Source organism: Babylonia areolata, chromosome 1, assembly GCF_041734735.1.
Source record: "Babylonia areolata isolate BAREFJ2019XMU chromosome 1, ASM4173473v1, whole genome shotgun sequence".
NCBI lineage: Eukaryota > Metazoa > Mollusca > Gastropoda > Neogastropoda > Buccinidae > Babylonia > Babylonia areolata.
In genome coordinates, this window is record NC_134876.1 from 81,904,832 (window position 1) to 81,926,588 (window position 21,757).

At 42.9% G+C, this 21,757-nt stretch overlaps 1 protein-coding gene and 1 long non-coding RNA gene across 3 annotated transcripts in view; one reads left to right on the top strand and one right to left on the bottom strand.

Annotated features, from left to right (window-relative positions):
- Window positions 1–10,817, top strand: part of LOC143288149 (uncharacterized) — a 528,503-nt gene extending 517,686 nt beyond the window's left edge. For both annotated transcript variants that reach the window (XM_076596456.1, XM_076596447.1), the window contains one exon: window positions 6,264–10,817. In XM_076596456.1, coding sequence (XP_076452571.1) covers window positions 6,264–6,357 — 94 coding nt within the window. In that variant the 3' untranslated portion in view covers window positions 6,358–10,817. The remainder of the gene's footprint in view (window positions 1–6,263) is intronic.
- A 2,704-nt stretch (window positions 10,818–13,521) lies between these two features.
- On the bottom strand, window positions 13,522–18,033 carry LOC143288163 (uncharacterized). The gene is made up of 2 exons (XR_013056046.1): window positions 14,747–18,033; window positions 13,522–14,649 (listed from the first exon to the last, which is right to left on the bottom strand). It is a non-coding gene; the product is annotated as an uncharacterized LOC143288163 (long non-coding RNA).
- Window positions 18,034–21,757: the final 3,724 nt, after the last annotated feature.

Here is a 21,757-nt window from a genome sequence, read left to right on the forward strand (position 1 = left end):
TGAAGCCACAGAGGAGGTAAAATGGAAATCCAATAATGAACGTCAAATGATTTAAAAAAAAAAAAAGTCTTCAATTAACTCTCTCCCTCGGCTGTTTTTGTTCAATATCCCTTGGCAGATAAAGATTCAAATCTGTTTAAATGTCTCAAGAGTGTTTGGCCCCGAGTAACGTTGGAATTTTAAGAAAACTGGTAATTTTGAAAGGCGATTGATCATTTTGCCCAAGGGCACGCAAAACACACACACACACACTCGCGCTCTAACACACGCATTTGCACACACGCACGCGATCTCATTTCTAGTCCACTCACATTCTTCTGTCGTAAATCTTATTTTGCTAACTTAAACATGCAAATAAACATGCTATTCTATCGAAAGTGGAGAAGATTTTGTTAAAGTTTGCAAACATGTCCATTCTTCTGTTCACGGGCGGACACTGCCTGCTGGACTCGGAAGCTAAACTTGTAAATCTGTGGAAGCCTCTTCAATAATGTTATGTCGCTTGAAAGTTAAGTGACATACAACAGTTCAAGACAAACTGCAACCGAAAACAAACAAATTAAATGAAGGCATGTCGACAAGCCCTAAGACCGAAGTCCGCCAGGAAAGAAAGCATATATTCCAGGTAAACCACCTGAATGCCCATGAACTGTGATCCGATCATCATGATGTCAAGAGCGTCAATCTTTGAACGGCACTGAAACAAACGTGTTTCTGTGTTTGCTCCTCCATTCCTTCAGTTTGACCTGCACAGAAAGCGCTAAGCAGCTGTGGCAATAAGTTAAGTGCTCTTCTATTGCTTACAGACAGATGTACTGTGACCGTATAATGAATTAATTGATTCAGAACAACAGACACTGGAACTGAAAGAATTTCACCTCAGTTTTATTTTTATTTTTAATTCGCCCTTCGGGGTCGAATTTGACCACAGCTTAAATGTCAGCTGAACTGTAACTGTGGGTCCGGAAGTGACTGGTGAGGCCATCGGGGCCCGGAAAACGTGCGACACTTGTGTTCAGGTGCTACAGTGAAAGTGGGGGCTGCTCGTGCTGCGCGTTTTATATGCAAGCGGTAACGGCGTAATTGTGTGGACACCGGGAAGAGAAGCTCAGAGATCCTTTCTCCTTCGGCTGGTCAAACTTTACCATAATGTCATGCATGTACATTTCAGAAAACACCACACACCCCACGCTTTGAAAAGCCGTTTGGATTTTTCCAAACAAAACTATGACTATTAGGAAACGACACCAACAGTTCACCAGAAAGCCAAACGGGTCGATCAAGACACCCAAAACATTCCCCATCATGTTCTCCACATAACCATTGACTGGACACCAGTTCGACATTCCAGACCTGTTTCACATTTATTTCAACCTCAAGGAACTTTTTGCCAGCAGGTCAGGGAAAGGACATCAGCGTTTCATCACTGGGAGGATGGGGGGATGCCATGTGAACAACAAGACAAGTTCTGTGGACCACGTCCCCAACACCGACCCCACACCAGGAGTCCCTGCGGCCCACTTTGCCACCCTCCTCCACCCCCCCAACCCACCCACTTTGTCCCCTTCCCCCCCTCCCCGTTCCTGCACGGACCTCAGGCAATCATAACCACTACTTTACACCCCACGCCTCGCACACTGCCTGCTCCCCCGTGTCTAAATCTGCAGCCAGCCCCGTGCGTGCACTCTCAATGACCGGGCGTGCCGTCGTCATCTCCCCCAGTGCACCGGGCCTCACGTGCCCACCGCCATGAAATGGCCACCGATTAAGTGGTGGGGGCAGGGGACCCGAGAGCTGGTGGGGGAAGGGGGGGTGTTAAAAAAAAAAAAGATGGAAGATGGTCAAGACATGTGAGTAAGCTGTGTTGCTATTGGTTCGTGCTGTGTGGTCTGAAGAAGAAAAAAACAAAAACAAAAGGAGTTTGTGTCAATCTATCACAATGGCCAGTTTGCTCAATACGGCGGTCTCACGAATGCACCATCTGTCAAAGTACGGCACGTTTTATTCGACCGAGCACGACACTCTCAAACTAACCTGTTCATTCTAAATCATGTGAGCTATTTTCCGAACGGATGAACTGCATCTTCCAATCAGAGAAAATCGGTTTTAAGACAGATTTCACTGGCAAAAGAAGAGAGATAGATTTAACACCGGAGTGGAGGGTGTGTGTGTCGAGTTACAGTTTATAGACGGCATTGAAAACAAGTTTCTAAATAAAATATCCTGCAGACTTTTACTTTTGCCACGAACTAAGACTTTAGGAATGTACAAAGTCCTGTAAGGAACATATTCACGCTGCGTACGCATTTCGATGGCATTCCCTGTTCCCCTGTACAGTGCTATCTTTGTCTGTTCTGCTTTTGTCAAACACCACATCAAATACCTCTACGTCCTGATATAAAGGAAGTAATCTTGCATAATTTTATCATCACACATAGCATAATCTTTGTTAAAGAAAATAAAGATAAATAAATCAATGATGATGATAATACCCAACGTCCTGTTACAAGGAAAGTGATCTTAGATAATCTTATTATCACATGATGACATAACCTAGAATGGAGTTATTACCCATCTTTACCCCCAACTGAACCTTTTGTCGGAGTCACTCAAATAGATTGCGCAAACCATAGAAGTACATCCGCACCAAATGCATTCTCCTGGTGCATTTGGATATTTTTTAATCGACTTCGTTTTCGATCCAGATTGGATTTGTTTGTTTGTTTGTATGCCTTTATTCTCTCTTTTTTAATACAAAAAGTGAATTAAAACGTGAAAATTCTGCCAACATGCATCACTAATACAGAGACAGAGCACAGAGATAGTTACGGGTTCACACACACACACACACACGCGCGCGCGCGCTTGATCCGAACGATTCCCACCCCCTGAACTTGCAACAGGAATTATGTAAAAAAAAAAAAAAATAATAATAATAATAATAAAAATCAGGGGCTGTCCCGAACATGGCGAGACAAGTGTAAAACGTGTTGAGCACGTACTAGTCCTCGTAAAAAGGGCTGGCCCCACTTTTAAGCGGATTACTCCCCTTGCTCCCCTCCAATTCCTCAAATGAGCGGGGATGGCCGCAAGTCCCTGCCTCCACGTCCTTGCAGCTCGTAAAGGTGACTGGAGGGCGACATAAACTACCTGGGGCCAAAAGGACCGCCTCCTTCCTGTCCTTTTCCGTCTTTCCTTCCACCACCCCCTCCCCCCTTCCTCTCTCCGCCTTATCCCTCCCCCCTGCCCCAGTCGTCGTGTTTTTTTTTTCTCTCTATAACTCAATGCCTTTTTTATGGGGGGCGTGTGATGCGAGGACGAACGTATATATTCTCGGTGCAACCAAGTAAAGAATCACCGAAAAGAGGTGGTTGTGGGTTTGTTTTTTGTTGTTGTTGTTGTTTTTCCCCTTGCCGCTAAGTGCGTGCAGAGTGACAGGCTATCAATTGTGTTTTATACGTAACGACAATGAAATGTCTCCACAGAGCTGCCCCAGACAGAGATGAGTCAAAGTGGCGGCGTGCACTGACGACATAGAGACCGGTAGACATGAACCTGGCTTTTAACGCCTGTCCCGAGGCAGTTGTTAAAAATGTCCTCGATCGCTTGGGTATACAGCCGTTACGTTCGTGGAAACTAATTCTCTCTCTCTCTCTCTCTCTCTCTCTCTCTCTCTCTCTCTCTCTGTCTCTCTCTCTCAGTATGTTAACGCATTCATCTATGTCATAAGGACCTCGTGGCCAATGACATTAAAGTGTCAAACTCTCTCTCTCTCTCTCTCTCTCTCTCTCTCTCTCTCTCTTAATAATCTAGGAAATGGAAAAAAAAATTTCCTGTTCAGCTGCAATGGTTACGACGTAGTGTGAAAAATATTCCCTGTTTACGCAACTGCAGCAAAGCGAAAACCTCTCAATGTCAGATGAACCAATTCTTTAAAGTCTGTCTTTGTAAAATATGTCACAGTGGTCGTAAATTTACAGAAGATAATCATAGCCCCAAATGCTGGAAAATCAAAATTCAATGCAGATGTTATGAGACATTAACTGACGGTTTTTAATGGGGGAAAAAAAGAAAGATTTAAACATGTAATGTTATATTTGGGTGGTCAGACAGGATGACGTTGCATTTGTGTTATGTTTATTTTTGAATACTTGTAAAAAAAAAAATTCGTGTTTAATGACTTAGGGTGAAAGACATTATGCCCGCTGTTACATCATGGGCTAATGAAGGTATAGTATCGATGTGTTTATATTGTATCGTATCGTATCGTGTTTTATTTCATTACTCTTTTTGTCACAAAAATCGGGCTGCTCCCTCCCCCCCCCACCCCACCCCCTGTAGTATGATAGTCGTGTCGTGGCCGAGATATGATGTGACCATCGCAACAGCAGAGGAGGCAGCTGCTGTACCAACTGTCTGGGCTAGAATTTGAATATAGCGGAGACTGTTTTGCCAAAGTTACACCCCCACTCTCTCGGCCAAGTCGGCGTTGGGATGGTCCCCTGAAGCCAACTACCCCCTAAAGCTGCAGCACTAAGGGCCAGTGCAATCTTGGCCTCCTAGCTTGAGAGTCAAGAGTCCTTTACAGATGACTGACCTGTAATTGAATTCCCATTGCAGTGGGGAAACCATTCATAATATAGCACTCACATTGCTGATGGCCGTCCTGAAAGCTTAAGTCAGTCTCTGATACAAGCTGAGCGTTGAGGGCGATCTGCGTGGTTGCCATTTATATCTTCTGGCCCATGCCATCGCATCATGAACGACCTAGTCAGTCGGTATGGAAGCGGTGTGCCTTCAAAGAGTGGCCGAGAATTTGAAAAGTATTCCTTATTCACTTGTTTGCTGAACACAAGTTTGACACTGTCAACATTTTAGCTAGCTGATTCTCTCTCCGCCCTCCTCTGTGTGTGTGTGTGTGTGTGTGTGTGTGACGCCGACATAATTATATACATGCGCTCGCTCTCTCTCTCTCTCTCTCTCTCCTCTCTCTCTCTCACACACACACACACACACACACACACACACACACACACTGAATAGGGATTGTGTTTCCCACCCATACAGACATCACAGGGACCAGCATTGATCACCGGTCACAGGTTTCTGAGAACGGCCTTCCAATCAGCCGTGCGCAAGCAGTCAGGCGGGCGACAGAGAGAACCAAATCTGTCTCCCGTCTTTTCACCGTCTACCGTGGGTTTTTTGGGTGTTTTTTTTTTTTTTTTTTTTTTTTTCGGCAGCCCCTTTTGAAGTTGATGTATGATGGACATTAAACTCTCCGCGCCTGCCATTACATCACGGCTGGCTTCGCGGCAGGCGGAAGCAATTTAACCAGATTGCGTGCCGTGAAAGAACGGGAGAGGGAATGTTGAGCAGTGATGGGGGAGGGGATGGGAGGGGGCGAGGGGGAGTTCAGTGCCAGCAGCTTTATGGGGTAGTGCAGGGTTGTGGTGGTATGCGTGGTTTGGTAGTAGTGAGTGGTGGTGGCGGTGAAGTCAGCCAAGCGTTCAAATTGACATCGGTGTTCACAGTGTCGGAGAATAACAATGACAAAAGTCTGGGTGTTTAAAAAAAAAAAACACCACACACACACAAAAATGGGGTGGGGTGGGGGAGCGGACAGAAGATACCGGCAGCGCGTGATGAATGAATTGCACCGGCTGAATCCCCCCGCTGGTACATGGCACTGACTTTTAAAGAACTGGTTGGAAACAATAGACACAATTGTAAACACAAAGACTAACCAACCAGTTCGTGCTTGAAATAAGAACCGGTTTGAAAAACAGGAAACAACAGATACAGTTCTGAATGGAAGGAACCAAAGTACGTGCCTACAATATAATGCATTTCCTGTGAATAAACTGGACTTAATTAACTGGAGAAGAAAAAAACAACAAAAAACACCTGACCCTGTGATGTTTTTCAGCATTCACTTTTCAAGTACCTTGCAACGTCATGTCCCTTGCATTCAGGCATGCCCGCTCAGGTGTGCGAATCTTTTGTCGGACCCAGGGATTCAGGATGCCAGATTTTTGTTTGTTTGTTGTTGCTGTTGTGTGTGTGTGTGTGTGTGTGAGAGAGAGAGAGAGAGAGAGAGGATACGCTAGAGCTAAGTTTGTAACCTTATGACGCTCTCTCTCTCTCTCTCTCTCTCTCTCTCTCTCTCTCTTCTCTCAGGTACACGATTGATAGTCCGTTCATACGGACGCATGAACATTGTACATATCAAAACTTGAAATGTGTGAATGTGTGTGTTACAGCAACGCAGCACGGGGGGATGACATGTACTGGAAGGAGATCGGCGCCGCTTTGGCCTTGACCTCGCTGGCCAAGGGTCGTGTAGTCCGCACCTAATGGCCTCCCCCTTTGCATCCAACCGCTGCACTTTCATCTGATCCAGTCTTTGCAGTTTCTTCCGCCATCTGCTTCAGCACATGCGACCACGTGTTTGCGTCTTTTTACTCTTTTTTTTTCTCCGTCAGTGGAACAGGTGTCTTGCAACTGTGGGGCAGAAGGACAGAGTGACAATGATATCTCGCAATGTTCCTTGGAATTTTTCTTTGACGTCATGTATAGCTTTCAAAGTGTGTGTATGTGATGCATGACAGGTGACAGTTTGTTTTTCTGTGTGACGCATTGGTAGATTGACGTCATTATGGAAGGAATGCGGTTTTGTTTTTGTTTTGTTTTTTCTCTGTACAGTAGAGTTCCAGCTGTAGAAGAGTGCTGTTACAGCTATTGCCTGTAAACGAATGAATGCGTTTCATTTTGTTTTTATTTCTTTCATTTCAACTTACCCTGGGTTTGTTTTCGAATGGGATATGAGTAAGTCATTTGACTATTTTCTTTCTTTTTTTATGACCTTAAGGTTACGGACATAATGGACATTCTTTAAATGTCATCATCGTTTTCACAAACGATAGCAAAACATTATGTAAACTTATCCTAGAATGGACGCGAATGTTGATGCCATCCATATCCGGTTACTTTTTCTGCTTCCCTTAATGATAACAATAGAGATGAAGATGAAAATGACGTCGATGCCATTATGACGATGAATGCACGAATATTCGAAGAGGACAGCTTAGGTTCAGTGTGTGAAAAACGGAAAGTTAAGAATAAGAATAACTTTATTATCTCCAACAGGAGAAATTTGGTCAGGTGCATTAACACAACATAAACAAGTAAACAACATGGGGACCAAAACTGTAAAAGTCAACAACAGCTTTTACGAAGACACAAATGTAAAAAATATCACATACACCGTTTCATACATACATCCACACACTGCAGGTAATAACTAGTATTCTTAATTAAAAACAGTAAGAATTAAGAAACATTATTTTGAATATAATTATAAGTGTAGCCTACTATATTGCACATTGATTATAATAGACAGATAAGATAAGAATAAAGATAAATTGCGGAAAACCACAACCAGATAAACAGCACACACCCGCACCCACCCCACACACGCGGACTACTTGATTAAACAAGAGTAATAAACATATGTTCTCAAATAAAAGCATTTCACATATTCGCTTTTAAAACATTGCAATTAATTATTACATCGTAATTATTAACAGAAATATATTTAGAATATGGACGTTAGCATTAGACATATTCTATTGTACATTCATCCTGCATATTGCATATTATTCATCCTACATATTGCACATTCATAATAACCAATTGTCACGTTTTTAAGCTCAGTAAACACACACACACGCACACGTACACACACACACACACACACACACACACAACTTGTGTTTAAGACACAAGATGGCGGCAAAGAAAACAAAGAGAGGACATGAACTGGGTCATAAAGGGAAAGGAACAAATACGAGCAGCTCGTAAATCGTTCTCGCTAGAAAGCTTTGGAGTTTTAATCTCTTCCGAGAAAAGCACAGAGAATGAATCCTGCTTCCTTACTTCGCTGTCTCTGTTTTTTCTCCACATTCTGTACTTCTGCCTGGTTTAGCTGTCTTTGTCTCCCCATTTTTTCGGTCTCCCCATCCCTAGAGGTGATCAGTCTCTGTGTGTGTGTGTGTGTGTGTGTGTGTGTGTGTGTCTCAGTGTAGTGGTGGTTTATTTGGCAAACGGTCTTTACAAAATATCTTCTGATGAATTGTTATTGGTCACGAACGCGTGTGTATGTATTTGTGTGAGAGGGTGGGTAGGCTAATGTGAATGAACGTTGTCAGTTGAATGTTTTCTTTGTTCTCAACTTGCTCAGTTATTGTGCGGGTTCCTATGCCGACGATTCTCAGCCCATGTGATTCTGTGACTGCTGTTTGGGTAATATGTTCGTCACCATTGTTTCCAGATTGTTAGGTCACGTTAGTAACCAAAAGAATTACCATCCCAATGTTTGAAATGACAGTTCAAGTGGGAAATATCAACAGGATCAAATACATCATATGATCCTTGTAGTATCACTTTGGGTTTCTCTCTCCACTTCGTTGTCTTCGCCTTTTTCTTTCTTTCTTTCTTTCTTTATTTCTTCTTCTTCTCCACTTCCCTCCCTCATATTGTCTCAGATTACCGGCGTTGTTTATACGTGTGCCCGCGCGGGCATTGTTAAAGAATTGGTAATAAGAGAAAATAATATATATATAAAAAGAAAGGAAGAAAATCATGGATACTGATCACAGCAAAAGAATCTAATCCCCCTGGAGATTATGTTCTCGTGGCATGAGGATGAAACTGAAAGTTCACAAAAGAACAATTAGATTTACTTGGAAGGCATAAGGCGACAAGCGGGAAACCAGGCAGAACCATATGAAATGCCTTCTTTTGGAGATTGCATGGACGTGAGATGCAAGATTTCCAAGAAGCTGGATAGTCTGCAACAGGTATTTGTGGCAGACAAGCGGGCACATGTCTGTTATTTTATTTCAGTTTCCTTTATCCCCCAGAGAAAGTGTTTATAACTGCAGCTATATTTGTAATCAGCATACAGAGCCTTCATGTGATGGTGTATGTGCATATGGTTGTAGGATTCACAGCAACGTGTGTGAGTGAGTGTGTGTGTTTATGAATGTTTTTGTTAAGATATTTTTTGTTTCCTTTCTTGCTACATGCTGTGTGGGTATTGATGTCACGGTCTTATTTGAACATGTTACAAATAGCGGATTCAGCACGAACAACATTTCAGCAAACTGTGCTCGCTGTGTGCCATACTTGCATTGTGTCCGCACTGCTGTCACCTGTAAGCACAAGACCTGTTCCCGATTCTGTCCATCCTCCCAGGGGTCATTCTGTGTCTCACATCATCCCCAGTACATGAAGGAATGACGGGATTTTTTTTTTTTTTTTTTTTTTTTAATTAAGTGTTACCACCTTGCACCCATCGCCATTAACATCACGCCAACATGTAGGAAATGCAGAGTGTTGCGCTTCAGCTTCCACAGTAAAGAGGACCTGGAGGACTTTTAAATTTTCGAAAGAAATTCAGTCGTGAACCGCTGTCGTCTGTTTCAAAATCTTCATTTGATTCTGTTTCACTGTTGTGTTTCACGGTCTTACATTTCAACTTTACGTTGAACGAACGACTTGGGGTTATCACGCGGTTGTTAATGTGTTCGCGACCTTGCCTTTTAGCTCATGTGGATTTTCAGCTTGCTGTCAAATCCAGGAGGTCCGACAAAGAATCACGTCTCCTTCGATTTTAAGATGGTGTGCACAGCCCACTTAAAAAGCCGTTTTTTTTGTTTGCATGATTTTTCGTTTGCATGGTTACACGCTGTCATGGCGTGACATGTTGTGTCAATGAGGCTTGTGAGTGCGTGTTTGACCAACACAAACATGCTAAAAGGACGTTTCCACAATGCAGAACGTAGCCTCTGAGGTGGGCATGGTGCAGGCGATTGGATGAAGTTTGTTGCTTGGTTTTCTCCTCTTGTTTATCCCCCCTCAATGCCGCCCTGCCACGCCCTTTCTGTCAGCATGTCGCCTCTGATTGGCCGTGACAGCGGTCACGTGGTGCTCGGATCTGGATATTATCGTGGGTTTTTGTTGTTGTTGTTTTTTTGTTTGTTGTTGTTGTTTTTTTTATTGCAGATATCAGCGATTGACCATTGTTTCTGCGGTCGAATTGTTCATACGAATCATGTTGTTGTTTGTTTGTTTAAAGTGATCTTCAAATGTATCTCTGGGGTTGCATTAATATAAACCTTGGTATTCATAGAACATTGAAATTTTTTTGTGGTGGTGGTAAACCTGTCGCAGAGTGTCCTGATACTGAAAGACTGCTCATCAAGAACAGATTCTGATTCTGGTCTGTTTTCCAGTCTGTCCTTGAGCGTGTTGTTGCCAGATTCCTTTCTTCCTGTCTATGGGCAGAATGAGAATGCTTTCCTCCTGTCCATGGCAGAATGAGAATGCTTTCTTCCAGTCCATGGCAGTGAGAATGCTTCCAGCTGGCCTGTCCACCACCACAAGCAAGACACTTATCTGCCCCCGGTCGTCTGGAATGATTGCACGTGATGAACAAGGACATTACAAACACACACAGCACGGCAGCAGCAGCAGCAGCAGCAGCATTTGAACCTCTCCAGGGAAAACCTGCTGTGGCTGATGATTTGTACGGCATCGTGCATGGACCAAGTTCACAGTGGCAGGCGGCCACACTGGTGTCGCTCCATGTTGTGGGTATGTACACGGCGGGTGTGTAGCCAGCAGCAACAAATCAACAGAAGTATATAGTAGGACCGGGCTTACTCTAACCTCCTGGCGTCATGATGGTTGTTGTGCCCGCCTGACAAGTTTAGGAAAAGGCGATGGACAGGAATAACAATGGTCTCGAGGTGAGGGACACTCTCGGGGTGTTTGGGTTTTTTTTGTTGTTTTTGTTTGTTTGTTTTTTCTTCTTTTTGTGGGGATGGGGTGGGGGGTGGGGGGCCGTGGAGATCAATAATGAGACGTTTTTCGTAGGCGAGCGCGTGCAAGTACGCACGCACGCGCGTGCGCACACACACACGCACACGCACACGCACACACACACATATATATAAACACACTCGTTCACTCACTCATGCACATACACACACTCAAACACACCAAACGCGCTCTTTCTCATAACCCGTTTATTTCACCCAACTCCATAAAAATAAACAACACGCCGTTTGCCTTTATTGCAACAGCGTCAGACCGATTGACACAATGGAATAATGCCGTCACAGTCTTCGTGGCATTATCATGGACATTTTCTTTTCGGAGCTTTGCAGGATTTGTGGAATTGGTTGTAGCGACAATGGAACAGACGAAAACACAAAAGAATGGAGGAATAAGAGAAGAAAAATGGGTGGTGGTTTTTGTTGTTGTTGTTTTTTTAACCGTGTTTCATTGTGTACATGCAGTTATTTCCAGACCACCACCACCACCACCACCTCACCCTCCCTCTCTCCAACTGCAGACACTGGGAATCCAACTGTATGACATTGAATAATTTGTTTTCTCTGGTTCCATTCACGACACTCCCCGTGTTTCATATCACGGCAGTCCCTCCATGATACGTTCACCACATTCACAGTTCGTTCACAACACTCCCCAGTTTGCTTTCATCACACTCTCCGTTTTTCTTTCACAACACTCCTCAGTTTTCTCTCACAACACTTCTTGTTTTTCATTCGCAACACCCAACGCTTTTCATTCAAAACATTTCCCTGTTTCGCTCACAGCACTGTTGCCCAGTGTTTCAATGCTAACACTCTCTGTTTCATTCACACAACACTCCCAATATTTCAGTCCTGACACTCTCTGTCATTCACACAACACTTCCAACGTTTCAGTTCTAACACTCTGTTTCATTCACACAACACTCCCAGTGTTTCAATCCTAACACTCCCTGTTTCAGTCACACAACATCCCCATTGTTTCAGTTCTAACACTCTGTTTCAGTCACACAACATCCCCAGTGTTTCAGTTCTAACACTCTGTTTCATTCACACAACACTCCCAGTGTTTCAATCCTAACACTCCCTGTTTCAGTCACACAACATCCCCAGTGTTTCAGTTCTAACACTCTCTGTTTCAGTCACACAACATCCCCAGTGTTTCAGTTCTAACACTCTCTGTTTCATTCACACAACACTCGCAGTGTTTCAGTTCTAACACTCTGTTTCAGTCACACAACATCCCCAGTGTTTCAGTTCTAACACTCTCTGTTTCATTCACACAACACTCGCAGTGTTTCAGTTCTAACACCCTGTTTCATTCACACAACACTTCCAATGTTTCAGTTCTAACACTCTGTTTCAGTCACACAACACTCCCAATGTTTCAGTCCTAACACCCTGTTTCATTCACACAACACTCCCAGTGTTTCAGTCCTAACACCCTGTTTCAGTCACACAACACTCCCAGTGTTTCAGTTCTAACACTCTGTTTCATTCACACAACACTCCCAGTGTTTCAGTTCTAACACTCTCTGTTTCATTCACACAACACTCGCAGTGCTTCAGTTCTAACACTCTGTTTCATTCACACAACACTCGCAGTGTTTCAGTTCTAACACTCTGTTTCATTCACACAACACTCCCAGTGTTTCAGTTCTAACACTTCCAATGTTTCAGTCCTAACACTGTGTTTCAGTCACACAACACTCCCAATGTTTCATTTACACAACATTCCCAATGTTTCAGTCCTAACACGCCCGGTTTCCGTCACAACACTCCCACTGTATCAGTTCTAATGCTCTCTGTTTCAGTCACACAGCGCTCCAAATGTTTCAGTCCTAACACCCTGTTTCAGTCACACATCCCAATGTTTCAGTCACACAACACTCCCAATGTTTCAGTCCTAACACCCTGTTTCAGTCACAACACTCCCTGTTTCATCCACACAATGCTTCCAATGTTTGAGTCCAAACACTGTTTCAGTCACAACATTCCCTGTTTCAGTCACAACACTCCCTGTTTCATCCACACAATGCTTCCAGTGTTTGAGTCCTAACACTGTTTCAGTCACAAAACTCCCTGTTTCAGTCACACAACGTTTCCAGTGTTTCAGTCACAACACTCCCTGTTTCAGTCACAACACTCCCTGTTTCAGTCACACAACGTTTCCAATGTTTCAGTCATAACACTCAGTTTCAGTCACAACACTCCCTGTTTCAGTCACAACACTCCCTGTGTCGTTCATGACATTTTCCATGTTCAATTCATGACACTCCCCATGATTTATTCACAACCCTCCACTCCCTCTCCCCTCCACCCACAGTCCCGATGCGTGAGGACCCTCCCACTGTTTCAATCAAAAGCGCTCCCCTTCATTCGCAACACTCTTTCTGTTTCGTTCACAACGCTCCCTTTCATTCATTCACAACCCCCCCCCCCTCTCTCCCCTCTTTCTCATTCATAACACTCCATCGTAAATCACAACGCGCCCTCCCCGTTCGCTTCATTCACAACACTCCGCCGTGTTTCATGCACGGTGTAGAGTCCTTGTTTCACTGACATCGCCCCCTGTTTCACCCTCGGTAGTCCCCATGATATATCCTGGGACACCTCTCTCTTTTTTTCTTTTTTTTTTTTTTACTTCTCAGGTACTGTAGATCATGTTCTTGATATCATTCATGGTTTTGTGACAGATCTCGAGATGATATCCTGCACTTTGAGCTGCACTGCAATGTACTGAAGTGCTTTTTTTTTTAATTTTTAAATACTGTTTCACACTAATCCTTTGTCTTGCGTATATTGTGATACATGAGTCGTGTTTGCGAGCAATGACATACAAGGAGTTTTTTGGCTCGCGTGAAGCACGAGTCGATGCCATGATGCTCACTGTGCAGCAGGTCAACTGGCCTTTTTTCATGTCATGGGAACACGAGGTGAAGAAAGGAGAGTCGCTGAGAGATTTGCGATTTTAGATTTTATTTTATGAAAACATTGTCATGTCAAATCATGTTCGACTCTTCTCCCACTTGTTGAAAAACGCATTTTTCTCCCTCATACTTGATCATATGAAGTGAATGGCAAAATTGGGGTGTGTTTTTTGTGTGTGTGTGTGTGTTTGTTTTTTACGTGTTCTCGCCTCAAGTCATTTTGTGAGACTTGCTGATTTCGTCCAACTGAGAGTACTCACGGTCTGGTTGGCACCCTTTGTGTGTGTGTGTGTGTGTGTGTGTGTGTGTCCCTTGTGGGGTTCCAGTGGGTCCCGAAATCATGTGGCACTGCATTTTCCCCCCTTGCCCAAGTAACTGGATTCAAAGACACGCCCTGAAAACCTGCTTTATGTGTTGTGTTCAACCTCGGCGGTGACCAGTTCCATTTCCCACGTTGTGACTTAGACTTGACACTTTGTGATGTGTACTCCCGACATTTTGACGTATGTTTCAGACTTTGTGACGTATACGTTGGACTTTGTGACGTATACGTACAGATTTGTGACGTTTGCTTACAACTGTGTGTGGAGTACACTTACGATTTTTTTCCTCCACTGTGGTGTGTACTGGCACCCTCATGTCTACCGCCATTTTCTTCTTCCAGCTACACTTCACCACAGTGTATTACACTCGTGGTTCCTGCTTTCTTTTTTCTTATCTTTGACCGATTCATTCATTAAATCACACACACACACACACACACACACACACACACACACACACAGGGATAGAGAGAGAGAGAGAGGCTCGCACGATCGCTCAGCTACACACACACACACACACACACACACACACACACACACACACACAGGGATAGAAAGAGAGGGAGAGAGAGAGAGAGAGAGGCTCGCACACGTCAGCTACTCAGTCACGCTCGGTCATGTGCATACCTCGATCATCAGTTCGAATCCCCGCAAACCTTTCGACGAAGTTCACGGACTTTTCCATTTCCATGTTTGCCATGTCTTCATCTTTATCTGTGAACGGTCTGTGGTTTTCACATCTCGTACGTTAATGTAATTAAGTGTTCACTTTTAGACCTTTTATTAGACCTTATGGGCAAGTGGAGTGAGACTTTGTTGCAATGAATGAAAAAAACCTTTCTAGTTATGTGAGACCATTGTGTGAATCGGGATGGCAGCTGATAATTCTGGAGCCTTTAAACTGTCCTGTGTGTACGGGTCTTGATATCAGTGACTTATCTGTCCTTTATATCGATAGTCTGCATTGCGTTAGAAACCAGATTGACAAGCGTCACCATCCATCTTAATATAACTTCGTCAGTACAGTTTCATCTTTTTTTTTTCTTTCTTTTTTTTGTTGTTGTTGTCCTGTTTCGACTCACGACCATTACACAGTCACAATAACTTCTTTTCTTCTTACTGAGATTTTTTTACTGCTCCAGAAATGACCACTCTCGGGTTTTTCATCAATCAGATTCTTCATCGTATTAGCAGCCATTCTGAATTAGGACTGGGTGACCGTCTGTTCAGTCTTCACAAGTCTTACAAGCTTTTTTTTCTAATTCATCTGCTTAATGCATGATCTGAATAATGCCAGATCACTTGTCATATTTCATGATCGTCACTGTGATAGAAACATTGGGACAGAGATGTTTAGCAGTTGTTGTCATTCGTCTTTGAGCTGCCCTACTTGGTGATCAGTTAGGAATTTGAACAGTCCATGTTCATTGCACTTTTATATATATATTTCAATAGTTCCTGGGTCATGTTTCACAGCATTAACTGTGTCGAACACCCCCATGACAAACCAGAAGTCGTCATGACCATAATTCTTTTCAGTCGTTCATGGCCATAATCATTTTACTGTTTTACATTTACTCTGCACTGTTGTTGTTGTTGTTTTATCCGATCCCGAGAGTGATATATCTACTCCATGTGTATGCTTCAGCCCAAAGATGGCTCCCGCTGTCAGCTTAGCTGTAAACATGACACAGTGCTAATGGGCATTTATTTGTGGTCATGCATATATACTCCTTGCTGCCTTAGGCACTGCCCTCAGAGAGTAATATCAGTTATCATCATGGATATGATAGTACTATAATTTTACAATCTGTTTTAAGACAGTGCTTAAGTTGGTTTTTACGAAGAATAGCGTTTTGAAAACAGGTCTGTCTTACCATGGTTCATTTTCATGATTTTGTTAAAGGCAACAGTTACTTCCTGCCCATGTAATGCAGCAGTCATGTCTTTTCGCTAAATGTGGATGCTAACCTGTTGACTTAGGATAAAATGTTTGCTTTCGTATAGACGTTTTGATGAGACAATACAATTTAAAATGCCATTGGAATCAATATAATGTGTGTTGCTTTGTGTCTTTGGTAGAAATGTATAGTTGAGATGGATGAACGTTGGACTTTGTCCTTACTTTTCTCAGGAGCAGAGAAATAATAAAAAGAGCACTTTCATTTTCCTTCCTGCTTTCCAATGTCCTCATGTACGCGAGGACACGACATTGTAAAGCTGGTATAGTTATTGAGCGGGGGGTCAAAATATACTGGCCTTCATAATGTATATAGAATGGAGAGACAGGTCGACTACTGGTATTTGGGAGTGGAAACTTTTTATGAAGCGGTGTGGACTGCCATTGTGGATTTCTTTCTTTATTATTGACGCTGTGTTGACGGTGTACTTAAGTGCGGTTTTTTTGTTTTGTTTGTTTTGTTTTCATATTTCTGAACAAAAAGTAGTCCTTTTGTTTTTTTTCTGGTAGGAGTGATAGTGAAGCTTTGATTTATTATCACCGTATCATCAGAAGACAGCGTGGAGTTGATTGAGACTATTTTTGGAAGGACTGTGCTGTGTGTGACATTTGAACTAGGTGTGTTAGGCCAAGGACCAAAGATGCTTACGCAAGAGCGTGGGCAGGATTAGATGGAAAGCAATGCTGGATGTGTTCATCATGTTACTATAACTGTTTAATTGGCAGATGGGTGCTCCGTTCTTCTCTTGTTGTTGCTAGAAGTTTGCTTGGGATTAAAGCTTTGCCAAGGACGGGACTTTGTTTGAATGTTGGCGTTTGTGCAAACCGCTAAGGTTTGTCCACAAACCGGAAGGTTGTGCCGACTGACAAGATTGTTACAGACGGTCAAGGTTTGTGGCACATATGGTGTAAGACGTTTGGTTTGCGGTAGCTAGATTTGAAGCTGCCAAAAAAGAAGTAAAGGTGTGTATCACGGATGTGTATCACGACATGGAGAAGATATAAACTGTGTTGACATGACGAAGGTCAGTCTGGCTGTGTCGTACTGGTCTGGCTTTTTGGACTTTCCGCATGGGAGTATTTTTCAGTTTGCTAGCGTTGGCCTGAATCCATTGAAACGTAACGCTGAAACACAGGTGACTGCAGAGCATGTGTCTGTAGCTGTGAAATGAAGAGTGAAAGTCTGGATAACCACAGGACCTCTGCATCGTGCAAGACAGGAAGGGAAACACAGAGTTCACGTTGTACAGTACTTTTTGTTTCTTTGTGTCATGTCTTTGATGTTAAAACAACTCACATGTGATGAAACTGAGAGTCTATAGAACGGGAGCTGGGAGGAGGAGAGCATGGTGGTTCTGTTAAAAATCGAATTGATTCTGAACTAAATGGCTTGTGATTTGAGTGGTATATGGTTTGATTGTGTTTGACCGTGTGTATTTGTTGTAAAATCAATTATATTACCTCTACAACTTGTTGGGACATGTCTCCACTGTACCATGAAACGCACACAAGGCAAAGAGTGTACACAGTGATGGGACATACAGAAGGACAAGGGGGACAAAAAGGATATGTGAACCGATTGCATGTCGTTTTTTTAACCCGTTTTTTGTCATAACTACTTTTCTGTGGCGAGATCTAGGTGAACTGAGGCGTCTTTTTTTCAGTGGAGAAGAGTTTTTCACCTTTTTCCCCAGAGGCAATGTTGGTCGAATGTTGATGAAAGCTTTTTTTCTGATAATCATTAGGAATGCACGCCTATTTTTATTAAAATCATTGACGTTCCTGATCGCCATTGTAAATGTTTTCTTAATTTCTCAACTGATGGGTGTTACTGTTTTGGTCAAGAGTATATAATCGTCAGATTTACAAATGGTACTCTTAGATAGCTATGTCTGTGAACTGAAAAAAGTCATTAAATTGTGAAAAAAAACTCCTATTTGTTTGTTTTTTCTCAGTTTGTCTTTTTCTCTCTTTCTCTGTTTATTATATATATATATATATATATATATCTTACACAAACACACAGACATACGCACATACGTACGTACACACACACACACACACACACACACACACACACACACATATTTTCCCCTTTTCCTTTTTACTTCTTTATTTTATACTTCAAGCAGTTCATGACTGGGGATTGGGTCAAGTTCTGTGAAACGATTCATGGTAACTCAACGCTCTGAACCCCGACGAACCCAATCATTCAACAGACAAGAGGTTTACCTTTCTGTAAAGTGTAACACATCACCTGCTTCTGCTTCAACCAAAACAAAATATTCTCACTTAAAACGCCCGTCAGCAAATATCAAAGAGAAAAACGAATAGCTGTCACACCCTTCACTGATCACCACGCACACATCAGTTATCATGAGAAAAGAAAAACATTTGGGTAAGATAGTAGTATATTATAAGATAGAGTGAAACAACTGTGCGTTGTGTGTGTTTGCGCGCGTGCTCTAAAGTGTGTGTGTGTGTACGTGTGCATGTGTCGGAGTGTGTGTGCGAGCGCGCGCGTGTGTGCGTGTGTTAGCCTGCATGTGTGCGAGTTTGCACGCGCACATGCGCGCGCGCGTGTGTGTATGTTTCTATCATTACAAAAAGGAAAATGATCAGTAAGATAATTATAATATTTTAAGAGACAAATGCTCATGAACAAAACAGATCGAAAAACGAATGAGCAACTGGCGCGTCCTTACTTGATCACAACGCACATATAAAATTATCATGTAAAAAGAAAACATTCAGTTAAGAAAACAAATTTATATCTTAAGAGAAAGTGAAACATTCTAGTCATATGAAAGGAAGATATTCATTTAGAAGATCGTAACATTTTAAGACACAAATGAAATGAAAATAAACAAATAACCCATACATACTTCCCTCACACCAATGCAGACATCAATCATCATATGAAAAGAAAATTGAGAAATTAGAGTCTGGTTTGTTAAGTTAGCACAGCGCGGGAGTTTGCTTTCAAAATGTTGTGAGCTCAAATTCCACACATCCAACATAACAAAATGCACACATCGATGCCCGCCTTCAAGCGGTGTTGTTGTGGTGGAATCTGCGAGATGTTGGACACCTCATCCACAATGATATTCTTGGGGTGGTTATCCCCCATCCGCCTTATCACCTTTGACGGCTGTCGACGGTTACCTGAAAAAGTTAACTGAAAAAAAGAAGAAAAAAACAGAAAAGAAAGAAAGAAAAAAAATCATAGAACCAGTTGCTGCCAGCATATTCTTTTTTGTTTTTTGTTTGTTTGGGTTTTTTTTTGTTGTTGTTGTTTTCAGAATATCCTGACTTTTTCCCTACTCATGTCAATAAATGTTTCTGGTGAAAGGTTGGGGAAAGGAAAAAAACCGAAACCAAACAAAAACACCACATCGGCTAAACACCTGTATCACGTATCTCCCAATGACGCGCCAGGATGATCTATCACACGTGCCAGTGCCATGTTTCTTTCTCTTCACGCGCAAGCGCGTCATCTGTTCCCTTTCCTTCCGCACCGTGGCGGGGGTGGTGGGGGGGCGGGGGGGGGGGGGGGCGTCTCGAGGTCAGCATGACCCGAGAACTGTGACGCCATTTCCGCATATTAAAGCATCAGACATGTTTTCGAAAAGAGGAAGGAAACGGGGCAGTAATTCCTGGCTCTTTTCATTCCCTGCTGCTGTTTGTTGACAGCTGATAAGGAGGAGGGTGACGTTGGTGGTGGAGAAACAAAGGTCTGCAACGTCTGCAACTGTTGCGTCAGGAAGTAGGAAGGAATTAACAAGGCCGCGAAAGTTGCATACATGGACATGTACGGGTAACCATGTCGTACACGCTCAACATGTATTTCCCACGGGAAACGTGTTTGTAACGTCGTCTTAATTAAACATAAGCAAAGAGATGGACAGGCGGGCACATGTAGAACAGAATTCATTTGTTCATACAAACACGCTCGCGGACACCCAAATAAACACCCACAATCAAACACACACACACACACACACACACACACACACACGTTCTGGTGGATGTGGATGTGAGCGATGAAAAGCATGATCTCTTGAACCAACAAGGCTAAAGTGAGGCAATATGTTACTTTTCACACTGACTAAAGGTGAGAGCGGGAAATAAAATACTTCGCTTGGCGTGCCAAAGAACGTATGACAGCCTGACGTTTTATGACAGCCTGACGTTTTGAAGCCTGACGTTTTATGACCGCCTGACGTTTCAGATAATGTCAAATGTGAACGTCACAACGGAACAGAATGACAACAGAAAGCCAGGTTGAAAGATGCTGGAAACGTTCCCACACAATACAGTACCAATGCCAATGACACAACCAGTTTCGCGTAAGACTGGTATAAATCTATAAAACGTAACCATTCTTTCGGCCTTGGTTCAAGTTCACAAAGGGGCTTTGGGCTATACGTTAAGCGGAAATATTGATACTGTTCATCATTATTTCACCAAGATTACTTTCACATTCGATTCGCTGGACAGTATAAAAAAAAATCCTCGGACCATATGCTCAGAATCCAGCTCAAAACAAACATCAATACACAGCAGCATCGGTAGGAAACAAGAAGCATTGTACTGTGTACAACACAACACGATACAATACAATACAATACAATACAATCAAATGTCATATTACCTGTCCTTCACAGTGGAAAGTCGTGATTATGCACAGAAAGGCAGAATGGTGTATATCAATGTAAGGGAGATAAAATTACTTTATGTCGAGACCATATATTATAGTTATTCACACACACACACACACACACACACACACACACAAACGAAAAAACAAACAAGCACGGGGACATCGACATTGTCATGGACTGCACAACATTCAGATTTATCACTTGTTAAATGATATCAAAGCTCACGCAAGCAGGACTGTGTTGACAGCGGCTGTTCAGAACTGTGGAGAAAGACGAACAGGTGTGTGTGTGCTGATAACTAAACAGGTGGATCACGTGCAAAATGAAAATGTCAACACAAACACACAGAACTTCATCCGAACTGCGAACCTGTGAAGGCAGACAACTCTCCGGTGTGTGTGGTGTTGTGGTGTTGTCCGGGTCAGGATGTGTCGGTAGGAAGGTGAGGATTGAAAGTGACGTGACATGTCAGTGTATACTGCTTCTGATGCACCTTGTTGTTTGTATCAGCCACAGGGTAATTCACCCCCCAACCCCCAACCCCTCCCCCTCCCCTTTTTTAAAAATCCTAAATTCTAGGAAAGAGTGGCAGATCTCTCACTGGCATAGACTGAATTAATTAACCCTTTCACTGCCAAACTCGCATTTATGCAGCAGCTAGGTAGAGGACCCATGTCACTGAAGGGTGACCAGATCATGGGTCTGTTATTGATGAACCTACTGCTCTTTATGTTCGGTGGTAGGATAGGCCATATTTTCTACACATCACAGGGGGAATCCCCAGTTATTCCTAGACACCATATTTCTGTGTTCTTTACACAAGGGAATTTTGCACTCTGAATTGACTGGCGGTGAAAGGGTTAACGTGTTATTACTGCAGACGGGTTTTTTGTGGACCTGGCAAGATATCTGGCCGCACATTAGTGTACCGACTGAATTCACATGAAAATTAAGTATGATGATCCTCCAAAGATAGTCA